Raw genomic sequence first — 13,907 nt, 5'->3', positions numbered from 1 at the left:
AATAGCAGGGCTCTTGTCATCTTGCTCCACGGACACACAGGTCTATGTCGGCACTAACTCCTAATGGCATCTGCCTCAGTGGAACCAGAACACTGTTTTAATATTTTCCGAATGTTAGGTCTTAGTTTTCTGCTTCTGGTTTTAGGCCTGCCTTGTCCTTCTTTGACCCTCTCTCTCTTACTCTCCTAGATCCCATTGTCCGTCTTGCCTTATTCAAAAACTGCAGTTACCAGCTGTGTCCAGTGGAGGCACCGAACAGGCAAGCACAATACAACAGAAATCTTATAAAAGGTAGGACATGCTACACATTTGGTTACCCTGTAGTAACACCTGTACAATAAATACTACTACTACTACTAAGTCTTTCTTGGTCTGACATGAACTTCTGTACAGACCGGTGCTGTAGACTACTGTAGAGTTCTACTTAATTAAAACTTTATGAAAAATACTATTTATTACTTTATTGGTATTATTTTAATAGTTTTGGCAATAGTTTCCATCAGTTAAAATAACATGGACAGTGATATCACTGCAATGAAGTCTGAAAGTCTGTCATGATTCTGGAAAAGAAAGATTTGCAGGGAGTGATCAGACAAACTGCACATACAAAGGTAAGACTCCCAAAATTTATTTTTAAAGTTAGGTGCACCCTTGGATATAAGCTATTTCGCTGGACACAAAATCTTCAAAAAACCCAATTGTGTACTTGTAAGTTTCTCAGCTTTCATATAGCTAAACAGTTTTTAACTTGCCACAGAGGACATTTAGTCTTCGTTAACACTAAATTCTTATTGTTATGGATCGTAAAACAATCTTCAAAATACTTTACAGGTTGATGTTGGTATAAAGTCTGAGAAGACGCAAAATTCTCCTTCCATCTTTTTTTTTTGCTGTGGCCTCCTGCCCTGCCCTGAGGTGGAGAGATGATTTGACATTGTGACATCCACAGCCAGACTTTAAAGGGAGGGAAGAGCTGGAGGGAGGGCAGGAGGGAGGACAGGGGAAGTCGGCTTTTATCATGAGGGCCTGTCTCTAACTTTCCTTTGCACCCCATCCCTACCCCCACCCACCAGGGTCAAGGCCTCACATCCAGAGAGCAGGACGCTCGCGGTCATCCAGCAGTCAAAGGGACGCTGGAACAACAGTGTTTGCCAACAGGCAGTGAAGTGCCTGGTGTCTCTCTGGTCCAATGCTGCCATAAGCATGAAATACCCCTAAATTAGCTGAGGAGAAACACAATATGTTTGGTTGTCATTTCATGTTGGTACACTTTGGAAAAAATGTTTAACAAATCAACTTTGGGATGTTTTTCGTTCCACTTTATCTGTTTTGGGTGGATTGCTTTAGTAATTTGTTTGTAGATAGTTGTGAAGGAGTAACCTTGTTTCGTTTACAAGTGATACATTGCTGTGCAGCCAAAGATCATGCAACAAGTTATTTCAATGTTTTGAAAGATTCAAAAATTTTTTTTGCAAAACTTACAAGGCACTTTCGCATCTTTAGCATCTGGTCAATGGCAGTTGATTGAATAACATGAAAAACTGATTTCAACAGCATTATGTTTTCAGGTGTTTATTTTGAACTGCAGGTGTATAATGTCGACTTTCCAACACTGGAATTGTGTCTGAGCACAATACAGCTGTGGATAAGCTCTCAGCCAACTGGCAGTCAGGGGCCGTTTCCATCCAAATGACCTATTACATTACAACAATATTTCCAGTTCATTTTTTTCCAGTATCCTTATCTCTCCTCTCCACCCTTGTCTTGATAATTCATCAAACAAGACTGGTGTTCTCGAGCAATGAAGTGAAGGAGCTACATCAGCTGATAAAGTAACGGGGGTCACTTGTTTAGACATCACCCTTCCCTCTCTGCTTAGTACCCCATGTCCTCAGTTGGTTTTCTGATTCGACGGAGAGGGATCGTGTAAAAGGTGTAACCTGAACCAACTCGGTTCTGGAGGAGACTACTCCTGCTGACTTTTTACAGGGTGACCATGAGGCAATGGCGACGGCTGTGTCAGACTTGTGTGTCTCTAACTGGCTTTTGGCGCTGTGATCCCGGGTGTCTGTAAATGGGCCCGAGCCAGCCTCCCCTCTTGCTCCCCTGGGCCTGACCTGTGGAAGACAGCCCCTCCTCCGGATCCGTCCCCCAGTGCCCGGGGCCTAGCCAGCCTAGCCCGGCCCAGCCAGTTCTCCCCGACAGGGGCTAACGTTTCAGTCTTTGAGTCAAGCCCCTTCTGGAGGTGATTAGCCCCAAACCCATGACAGATTCTTTCCAAGATATCCGACGCGGCGTGTTTATTTTATCCGGGCTCTTTGTGTGGATGTGCTGGACATGAGTAACCCACTTGAAATGGGTATCAGCTTACATACCCAGAGAGAGAGAGATAGAGTGGGAGAGAATGGAACACAGCCACAAGACATTTTATTTTAAAGGCAAAAAATATAGAAATATGCATCCCTTTTTTGAGATGGTTTGTCTCATCAAGTGTCTGTGTGCTGCAGATGTTGAACATGTTGTATGCCTCTAAGCATTTCTCCTTGTTTCTCCTCTTACTTTCTACCAACGCCTTCCACTCAACCCCCCCTCCCCAGCACACGCACTCTTCCAACCTCCCTCCAACCAAACTGAGATCCAACTCCACCAAACATCCGTCCTCATGTCAGAGGGACACAAGGGTATATATTTTTATTTTAGCTTGGAACCCCTACCTCCCGAGCACTTAACTCGATTTCACACTTCAAGTCATCTACAAAGTCCAACTGAAACACAATCATCTTGTTTATCATCCATCATCCAAAATAACTTAATGTCAGACTATTTACCACCATTCATATGCATTCAATTTCTCGCCCGGGCTTCCATTTATGTCAGGCAGTAGAGTTCTCTCTTCATAGTATATGTTTGAGATGCACTGGCACACTTAATGAAGAAACATGTAGAGCCACTGTACATTGGGGCAGCAGTAAAGATCCTCAAATTTCAGACACGCTCTGATTCTTCTTCCTCTCTCTCTCAAAGTAAGGGTTAGACATAGCATAAGTGTTTTTAAGTCTTTTGCCATGTTTCTAGTGTGTCAGAGTAGGTCTAAAGTCAGGTTTCACATTCTTAAGGGCAGGTCCAGTACAAGTACATAGCAGGCCAAGGTGCAAGTCTGTCAAGTCTCTGAATGCTAACCATTGACAAGATTTGTTAGTAGCATTTTTACATAGTTGACAAAGGGTTGTTAAATTGCCTAGGTCTAATGATTAGTATAATAAATATAATTAAGTATAATTTCAGTGTATCAAAACTTGTTTGTCACAACAAAATGTTGTCAACTCATTTCATGGCACCATTTCTTAATAAGGTCTACACTGGTCCTGATCCATTGCCTGACCCTACGTTGTTTATTTCTTGATGAGGTTGGATGGGCGGAGGCTCTAAAGTGCCAGCATCGTGTCTCTCTTTCAGCTCCGGTTTGCTGCTGCGGGTCAGAGCCTCCACCCTACTCCTCCCCAACTCTCTGATATTAAGTCAGAGTTTTCCCCTCCTCAGCCAGGGGAGAGGAGATCACTTAATGTACTTAAGAGCCCCTCTTAATAGGCGTGACTCCTACAGGCCCCCTCCTGATGTCCTGGAGGAGTACTGGAGGGGCATTCAGGAGGTTGGATGGGGTCAGGAGAGGGCTTTAGTTTTAGGGTGTGGGGGAGGAAAGGGATAGAAGAGTATCTCCATGCTACTGGAGTGCAACATAAATGTTAACTTTTTTCATTTTGTGTCCCTGTGTACACACTGAACATGTGTTTTCCTACACTATGCATTCACCTCCAGGGATTTCAAGGCTGTATTGTCAGGCTTTTTAGCAACTTTTGATCTATCCACATTGCTACTTTTGTTCTATCCACAATGAATCCTATGATATGACTGACATACAGTTTATAAAAACTGTGAACCGGCAGTACAGATCATACATACTGTGCTATACTAAGTACTTATATGAGCAAATTGCTGTTTAAAACATATTTCTCTAAGGGCTTTTCCAGACTGCCTGTGCCCTGTCTCTGTGTGTATTTTCAGCTTTGGGAAGTGTGAATAGCCATTTTCTGGCGTTTGCTGCCCCGGGGGGAAGCATCTATCACTTGACATTTTTAGTGTGGCTTCTCAATTAACCCATGAAAACTGTAAGGCTTTTTTCTCCTTTTTACAGCTCAGCAAAAGCAAGTAAATGACTTAAATAAATGCATCATTAGTTCCAGCATTGGGCTGTCAAAATTCATTATCAGTTTACACCCATCTACGGCAGCATTACTGTCAGCCCAACATAAATGTTTACATTGAATTATGACCTTATTATGGGATTTCAGCATAACTTGTAAATCAGCAGTCTTTCAGATTTCTTTCTTTAACAGTTCGAACATTGCTTGGATTTAACTTTATAAAGAACCACAAGCCTCAGCAATTGTTGGAAAAAGCAGATCCTCTCTTGTTGCATGTTTCAGCAACTTTAAATGTATTATGGTAATGCCCATGACTCCTCCAAACAAATACACCACCTTAAGCCCAAACATAAATGCTGGGATCTTTGACCCAGTGCTGGGAACCCTTGCCGGATGTATTTACTGTGAAACTTGTCAAACGTTGCTACAGATCAGGCCCATGAGCTGTTCATCTGTTAAGCTTATACTCTGGTGAGCATCTGTTAACACAACTCCTTCACTGTATTGATTACGTCTCTTGTCGTCTCTTGAAACATGCCACCTTCACCCCAGCTTTTGCTGATTAGGCAGCGCAGTCATTCTTTGCCACCACTGTCATCAAGAATGTTAAGAGGTGTTGAAGGAAAGAAAATTGCCGGTAACATTTATTGTATGTTTTCTGTCGATTGTAGTTCGCGAGGTTGAGCTGGGCCTGCAGCAGGCAGAGAAGACGGAGCGAGCTCAGCAGTGGCTGCACACCCAGGCTGCTCACTCTGACAGGGACTCAGAGAGGTGAGGCACTTAATGTGGTCCATACGTTGGTGTATCTGGTGTGTTGTGGATCTAAAATTGGTTTAATTGTTTTTGTTTTACCCCTGGAAATATCTAGCCATTCACATAGATTTGCTTTTATCTGTTCAGGTTTTGAAGTTATCTGTCACCACAAATTCACTTCTATTGTATTGGGGTGGTGGAAGGAATTTCAAAGACGGATATCTCAAAACCTGGGTAAATAAAACCAAAACTATTTACAAGGCTAATGCCAGTAGAGGTAATATGTTTTTTGTAATTTGGGTAAATTGATCCATTAATGGGCTGCTGGCATCTTTTTCATCATATTTCTTAAATATGTCTTATGTTTTAAGACATAAAAATATTCTGCTTGGATTTATAATTTATTTATATAAATATATAATAGTCTTTTCCACAAAAAGATTCATTACCCCTTTAAACATTCTTCTACATCTCTGCTCCTCCTTTCTCGCTGAATAATCCAAAATCAATGAATTTGCAAATATTTTCTATTTCAAAATTACATCACTACACACAAGATATTTCCTACTTCACTACAATGTCCATTTCTTAGTGTATGTGTATCGAGATGGTATTGAAGCTTCAAGTTTCCACATCACGCTATAAGTTGATTGGCTTTCAAACTAGTTGTCACAAAATCTTCTCCCTCCATCTTTCTTGTGCCTGTAAGTCTTAAACTCTAAGGTAAACACTTTTCCCCATTCAGCAGATTAATTTGAAAACAGACTTCGACAGACATATGATTCTTCTTATATCATTCTGCAAAGTGGTCAAACATCCAAGTGTTTAAGTAAAACAAATTCCTGAGTCGATGGAGACTCAAGAATATTTTTTTATTTGTAGTAATGAATATTTAACAGTGGTGAGTGGGTTTTATAATTTTATTTTTATTACAATTGTCTATGCTTATTTCTCTCAACTTAATTAGCTGGCAATTTTCAACGTGGTAAAGCGGAATTGTTTGTACGGTACTATAAAAAATATCACCAAAATGCCTAAAGAGATAGAGCTGACACTTTAGAATAACCACTGTATATTGAAACACATACCAATTATAATATAGACATGTAGCATTATCATACATGTTATCTGTGTTTATTTTATGATATGTCAGAGGTAATTGTATAGAACTGAAGAGGGGAAACTGCTGAATTGACTTGAAATATGCAAAGAGCTAACAGCCCAGATGTTTGGACTTTTTTCCCCGTTATCATATCCTCAGCGTGCATTTCTTACCGGAGATCAGCTCAGACATTCTGAATGGAGGCAGAGTGCAGCTTGTGGTGAGTACACTCCCCTCTCATTTCCCTTGCAGTTCATTCACTTCATAGAATGACAGCGAATCTTGATTTTGAATCTGGGGGGCAGTTGCATATATGTGATGGTATGCAGTATTTACATTCACCAGTCAGAGTCATGTCCCGCGCTGTAGGTTCCCTCCCCTGGAGCCTGTCTCATCAGGCTCGATTTAAAAGAGGCAGGGGGGAGGTGAGTCTGAGGTTTAGCTCCACAGTGACGCTTTCAATTGGATCAACTGGCTGCAATTTCTTCATTTTACTTGCAGAAATCCCAGTGTCACTTTGGAACAGTTTGCCTTGACCCGAGAACGATACTGATGCTCATGAGGTCTTTGAAGTTGGAAACTGCAGGTCTCCTTGTACTGTTACAGAGCAGTTTGAGTTATGATCACTGGCAAGGGGACCCGCCCCCCTCCCTCCTGTTTCTTAGATATGTTCAGACTGCAGAGCTGCAAGTTGTTGAATGTTTTTCAAAATGCTGGACTGCTTGCGTGAGACGTGTCATGTTGGGCCTCATTTATGTGTGTGTGTTTCTGTCTTTCCATGTGTGGTGCGTGCAGGCGGACTCAGGATACACAGAACCTCTACATTACGCCAGTGGATTGTGGGCCAACAACAGTTTAGCTGCCCAGTCTTGCAAAGACAACAGTTATCCTCGCAGAAACACTTTGAATCATGCAAGTGAGTCTTGTGATCTTCACAGCCATTTTCCCACCAAAATCACTTTATTTGGCATTTTTAACTGTACTTTAAACAAAATACGACACAACATTCATAAAATGTTCTGAAACACAAGCTTCATCTATCTCCCTAAAGTAAATCATTTGTGTCACTGACTCTACTTCTAACTTTATCTCATAATAACTTGTTATCCAGATAAACAGAAATAGATAAATTTATTGCAAATGCTAAATGTAAAGGTTATTAACTTTCCTGGTCAGGCATTACTAATGGAATATTATTTTACACGTAGTCACATACCGTATATATGATTGAACAGACAGTATGCTTATATAACATATCCAGTATATACTGTATTATGCAAATGTATTATTTATTGCACTTATTATTATTTTAAGCTGACATTTATCCGAAGAAGGTTAAAGTCAAGTGCAACTGGACTTGGTTGAAGTTACTAGACATTTATAAAAAAATATACCTGTTTTTGATAGAAAATTTGACAACAGAAACTGAAGAGTAACTAAGTAAAAATACTTAACCAACTTTACACAAAATTGGTATTCCAGTATGTTTGTATAGATAGACTGGCCAAAGTCAAACTTTCTCAGCAGTTTCATACTAAAACCTAACTAATCATAGATTGTGATTGTCTGCATATATTTGTGTGCACGTGTGTGTATATACCTGTACATTCAACACATGTGTGCACAGATATTTCTGTATTTGCACACATGCACCCATGGGTCTTGGGTCACATAGACCTGAGTGCGCCTAGGCAGGGATAAAGGCTGTTGCTTATTCAGCCCACCGGTCGGCTGCTTCGGGAGGGGAGGGGAGGGGAGCCACAAGGTCGGGCCGGGGACAGAGTGCCGTGAATTTCTCCTCTGACAGGAAACGGGCAGAAAGAAAAAAATAAAACAGTCCTTTCAGTGAAGAATGACTGGCCTTTCTGTCAGGAGAAGTGGGGCTCAGGATTTTGAGTGACAAAGATGCTACTGACAGGCTGAAAGCAGATGACCACATTAAACAAGCCCAGGAATCTAAGTGAAGGAGAGCCCTGTCCTTGTTAACGAAGCCAAATTGGATTCCGATGATGATTTCAGAATGATATCCACGAGGTGCAGCAGCAGTAGGAGTGTCATCGGGCTATGCAGGCGGACTGTTGTTCCCCTCAGGAGTACAGACAGGAGAAAGAAAGCCTCTTTGTCTGCACTGAAAACACCACTTATCAAAATTGTCTAGTGCAAATTGAAATATGAATGTATGTGTAAGGCAAGAGCATTTCTCAAAAAGCCAATTAGATATTTCATAAACTTGGAAATGCCATTTAATGGTGTCCGTGGTACATCATCAAAAACTCATATGAGAAGAAATGGGTTACCTGGGTAAACAGGTATTCAGGAAAATAGGAATGCAGCTTCTTTGACAAAAATCTTTTTATAGCCCACACAAGTCAGTAAAAACAAACATTATTCATCAAAAATGTGCACATCCTTTGCCTCTGAAGTGGCATGCATACATCAAAGTGAAAGTTTAAAGTGAAAAGGTTTGCTTAGTTTGCCATAGCAGTAAAGCCTACTTAAATACTCTATAACCTACTCTATAACCTATTGCAATGTGATACCCACCACTTGCTGGGACAGTGCCATAAAATGCGATTCTAGGCCCACAAAATATTTTCATTACTTGTGCAGAGGAAACCACTTAAGTTGCATATCTGCGCCCTCAATTTTGTCCGCTGTTCAACTCTAATAGGAGTAAAATGATCGAAAACAATTAGTTTGGTCACAGCGGTTGGGTCAAATGTGTGGCCATTTGTTTATCTCTGTACTTCTAATAGCATGACTGCACAACTTGTGTTGAAATGAGCAACATGTGTGTCAAGTTTTGCATAACTGTTTTTGATTTGGAAAAGATAATTGGACAAAAGTCTTTAATAAACTAAGTTCAGCCCCCAACACTGGCCAAAAATTTCTAAAAATAAACAGAAAAGACTGTGGTGGTTTAACTTTAAATGGATTTATACAAATCATGAGGAAAGGAAAAGCACAGCGTTACACTACGGACATGAGTTCAATCAAAAACTAGAGAGGTACGATTAGGTATGACTTGTGAGTGCATGGATATTCTACACAGTGTGCCAGCTGTGCAGACATTTAGAGCTAGGTCAGTACCTGCGATGCGTCCTAGGCCCCCCATCTCCTCCAGAGCCCTCCCCACTGTTTGTCTCCCTGTGTGGGGAGGCCGTGGAGACCGCAGGCCTGGGCTCTACACGTGGAAAGCATAATTCCCAGCAGAAGCGCTGCCTTTGTTCTGTGTGTTTGAAAAGCTATGTGCTGATCCCCCAGGTGGAATGGAAGGGCCTCTGATACAACACGTATCGCTCCTGGTAGATGGAGCACACAAACAAAACTTACCTGCTCAGACTTTACAGTGAGATTTAATATAGTGTTGTCTTTAGTCTCCTGAGACTAAACTTCCTTAATATAATAATATAATTTAATATATTTCCTAATGTGACTTTTTTAAATACTTAATTCAAATCCCTCGTTGTAACAATCTATGTGTTAGCAGTTTTCTTGAAATCAATAGAAAAGCTTCAAGATTTTATTACCCAACGTGAAATAATTTCTTCAGATTTCAAAAGCTAATGCTTTGAGAATTGGCAGTACTGGCTGGTTAGCAAATAATGAGAGCAAATCTTCAATATATATGTTTCCATGAAACCACGTTTTTACTTGGTCCTTCCAGGGAAAATCCTCAGGTCTACAAGAACTCCTACATTATTTTGTATTAGAAGGCATAGGTAGCTCTTCAAACCTATTTTATAATGTTGGTTATTAATAATCCATGTCATCAAGGACCATAACATGGCTGAGCAGACAGAAAGAGCAGACCTGGTCAGCAACAAGTGACTACAAAATACACAGCAATGAGTGCTTGGCATCAAATATATAATTTAAATAGCACAAATCATATGAATTAGGATTTGAAGTCTATGACAGATTGATTTCACACTGCTCAATTTACATGTATTTTCCTTCTATGTTTTTAGGCAAAGAGGTTCCATCTCCTAAGCGAGTCACGTCTGCTCCGTCAAAAAAAGAGCGCATCTCCTTCCGAGACAACCCTGTCCAGCTGAGCGGCGGCTGGGGAGGTGGCAAGAAGAGGGACAAAGTGTACAAGTAAAATGCAAGCTATTCTACAACCACATCACGTTTTTCCCTGTCCTTAACTAACACCCAGAGCAACATAAAGCCAGATACATTTTTATATATCCCTACAAGGAATGCATCAAAAAACAAAAATTAAATCACCCAATTTAAACTAATAGATTTCAGTCTCACAAGGCAATTTTTCCATCCATGAAGACTCTTTATTTTTATTTATAATGCTGTTTTATTGCCTGAACTGAATCCCCCTGCAGCTGTTCTTTTTAAACTCAGCTGAAAACTTGAGCTCCCTCTCCTGAAAATTAGAAGACCAATAAGACCTGGACCAGCCCAAATATCTTCAGGCAGTTCCATTATGTTGATTCTGCGCAGGTGTCACTGCCTGAATGTGATCGTAGCTAACCAGTACCAAAACACATGGACAAAATCACAAACCTTTAGAAAATGGTACCCTTCATATGAAAATCATGGCAAGAAATAAGAACCAGGACCTCCAATACCTGTGGATTCATGTTGCTTAGGATGTTGAACTCATAGTTTGTAGCCATGGGAAAAGACTTGTGTTTTCCACTTCTCCTGTGCTCTCTTAAGAGACTTCAATAAAGCCCAGAGATTTAAGTGCAATTTCCCAATTATGTGGCTATATTTAGCTCATGCTCACCAACAGTGGGCTCGAAATTACTGCTTCTATGAGCCGAGCACAAACATTGGTGTTAGAATTAGAATGATGTTTTTTTTATTTTCAGCCGTGGATTATAATGGGCATGTCTGTGTATTTGAATTTGGAGAGCTAAGGCGTCTGTCCGCAAACACTGCCCAACCGGAGGCGGTGAACCTCAGGCTTAGAGGTTCCTCGCTGGTCCGCCGCCTGGAATTGATAACTTAATGAATGTCAAAACAAATAGTCAGAGCTGCAGAGTGGCTCCCTGGCAGGAAATGCATGTCTATTTATTTTTCTTTTATCTTTCACTTACACATGTCTGGAGGGTGTGTTTTGACAGTACATGAGCTGATGGGGATTTTTGTCTTGAGAGTGGCGTATGTCTGAGATGTGGTGGTCCTGCCCTCTCAGGGGCTGTTGTGAAACCCAAGAGCACTATCCTCCTTCAGGGGGAGACTGATTCTTCAGGCTCTGTGGGGGACATCAAGGGGAGGTTTCCCTGTCATCTAACTGTCATTACAAAGCTGTGATACTGGATAATTCTGATTTTTATTGCACATACAACATAAACAAACCGGTGACATGAAAGTACTGTAAATGCATATTTTGTCACTGCTGTTTTGTTTGACACAAGTTCAGATTTGCCCTAACTCTATAGAGAGTTCTTCTCTACAACTGCTGCTTCTGAAATTATATTGATAAACTGTCGTCCACCAGTCTTCATTACATTTGTTTACTTTCGGGTTATGGGTAAATTATATGTAACCTAAGACATCCAAAATCCATTACTTGTTGAAATGAGTGCTCCACCACACATTCAGATAAGTTGAAGAATGTCCCTCTTAGCCCAGACTACCCTGCCAGCCTGACCTCAAGTCAGCACGGAGTCATGCAGAAAGAGGTTTTGTATCCGAATCCCTCTAAGTACTTTCTTCAAATGCTTCAAATTATATATAATATACATTTTTGCTGACCATTTTTGAATGCATGCTACAGCTTGATTTTTTTGTAAACAATTCCAGTCAGCTATTGGTTTCCATTCATTTCCATATGTTTGAAAATGAATTAGCAGACTCAAAAACTTTCTTGAGTTGTGTAATTAATCACAGTGAATATCAAGTCTGCGTTAGTTTTTGTCAATTTTATGTTGTCACTGCGTGGTAGGGCACTTTATATAATACAAAAAATGATTTATCTTTGGAAAAAAATTAATGCAGAGTTTCGAGAATGTTCTGTTTGATTTTTATATAAATGAATTGAAGCCAATTGTTGCTGTGGAAAGATAATACCATTTCTAAAATAATACAGCGAGGCTTACAGGATGATTAGCTGCGATAAAAAACTGACAGCACTATACTGAAGCATATTGTGCAGCAATAGCGACACAGTGGAGGGCATACAATAGACAGTCTAGAGTACGTGTGTGCAAGCAGAATGACATACTAACTGAAATGTGGTTGTACTATAGGAGGAGGAAAGCTGATTTGAAGGTATAGTATTGTGCTATTTATTAATCAAATAAATAGTAAATCATAAAAAGACCAATAGAGTGATTAGGATTGGAAGGAAATCTTTAAATGGAAAATATTTGTATAATTGTTCACATATACTGCGTTTTTACTGAAGTCTCAGCACTGGAAATCCTAAAATAACAGTAACTCCAAATCCCACAAACACTTACTGATAAAGACAAATAACAAAAGAGTTATTTTCTTTCTATTCTTATTTATTTCTGCCTCATGACAATTAACCAGCTCTTTTAGCCAAGGTAAAGAAATGGGAAATGGATATAAACTCTGAGGAATGTGCAAGCTTTCTTGGAAATGTGAACCCAACTTACAGAGAAATTGGGAATACACTCACACAAGCAGAAACTATTCAACACTGAACTCTGGTAAATGTCAAAGCTAATTTAATCCCTGAATGACAACTGCTGGTTTATAAATATGATTTAAATGAAAACAGGTCACAGTTGCTCTTTTCACAAAATTGAGGCAGGGCTGATGCCCCAGGTAGCAAGCCTTGAGAAAATTACCCCTAGAGGTTTAGACAAATTGAAAGATTATTAACATAACGGAGATTAAGGTAAAACAGAATCACTTCAATTTGTTAGATGTTACAAATATGTACATAGAGGACATTTAAAAGTAAGTACATGCATCTACATGTGCATGCATGTGTCTTTCAATTGTGTTTTCATAATAAAGTCTGATATATGAAATAAATACATGATATTCTTTGTATTGCTGTGAGAGCTGAGATTGAAAATAATTGATCAGTAGCATGATTTATTTTAGCCTGTTTGATTTTTGTCTTATTAGTGTGTAAATGATAAACAGCAAGTTCTTTTTGCTACTGGATTCAGTAATTATTATAAAACCAACTGTTGACCCTCTTCCTTCTCTTTATATGTTTTGTCTAATTTTGTCTTTTAAATGAAATGAATATTAAAATGAAAAATATCAAAGCTAAAACCAAGCACTCATTGAGGCTTCTAGATGTTTTCTATGTTTTGGTAAGACCTAAATCTGTTGTTTATTTTAACATTGAAAACATGAAGAAAACATGTTAAACATAATGCTAACGGGCATTTAAAATGTGATAATTTGCGGGGTCACCATTCTTTGATGCTGTATGCTGCATTGATAATATATATGTAAAGCAATTTTTAATGAGAAAATATTGTTAAAATATGAGAAAGAAGTGATCTGAGAAATGAGAAAATAATCGTATTGTTATTAATATTTGCTTTAGCTTTGTATCACAGCATCTAGATTTAGTCTGACAAACCTTGCTGATGGGTTAGTTCTGGTTTCGACATGAACCCAGATGACTTAGTCAAGCAACTGAGAGCTGAGGTTGCTCAGAGCTCAGGAATGCCTGACTCCTGGAAAAACATATGACAAACAAACAAAATATAAACAAACTTTTAAGGCACAAATGCGCTGCTTTCACTTTTTGATATTGAGCTTTTTGAACCAAATGTTCTGCAGGCTCAAATGACATTCATAAGCTCCACAAAATTTGTGCTTTTGGGGAAAATTAACTGATGGTTGTTTTTGTGTTTCGTGGCAGTTTGAAGTTGTTTCAATATATTGAA

The 13,907-nt window shown here is 39.5% G+C and overlaps 1 protein-coding gene across 1 annotated transcript in view; it reads left to right on the top strand.

Moving 5' to 3' along the window:
- The window catches only part of lrriq1 (leucine-rich repeats and IQ motif containing 1), a 40,661-nt gene extending 26,754 nt beyond the window's left edge, over positions 1-13,907 (top strand). Inside the window, 5 exon segments of the mRNA XM_038706880.1 lie at positions 190-291; positions 4,874-4,973; positions 6,217-6,277; positions 6,853-6,973; positions 10,029-13,907. Of these exon segments, the coding sequence (XP_038562808.1) occupies positions 190-291; positions 4,874-4,973; positions 6,217-6,277; positions 6,853-6,973; positions 10,029-10,162 (518 nt within the window). The 3' untranslated portion in view covers positions 10,163-13,907.

Source organism: Micropterus salmoides, unplaced genomic scaffold (assembly GCF_014851395.1).
Source record: "Micropterus salmoides isolate LMB-PRFRI ecotype aquatic unplaced genomic scaffold, ASM1485139v1 Ms_hic_scaffold_8, whole genome shotgun sequence".
NCBI lineage: Eukaryota > Metazoa > Chordata > Actinopteri > Centrarchiformes > Centrarchidae > Micropterus > Micropterus salmoides.
The sequence above is the reverse complement of the archived record's forward strand: the minus strand, read 5'-3'. Positions and strand labels throughout refer to the sequence as shown.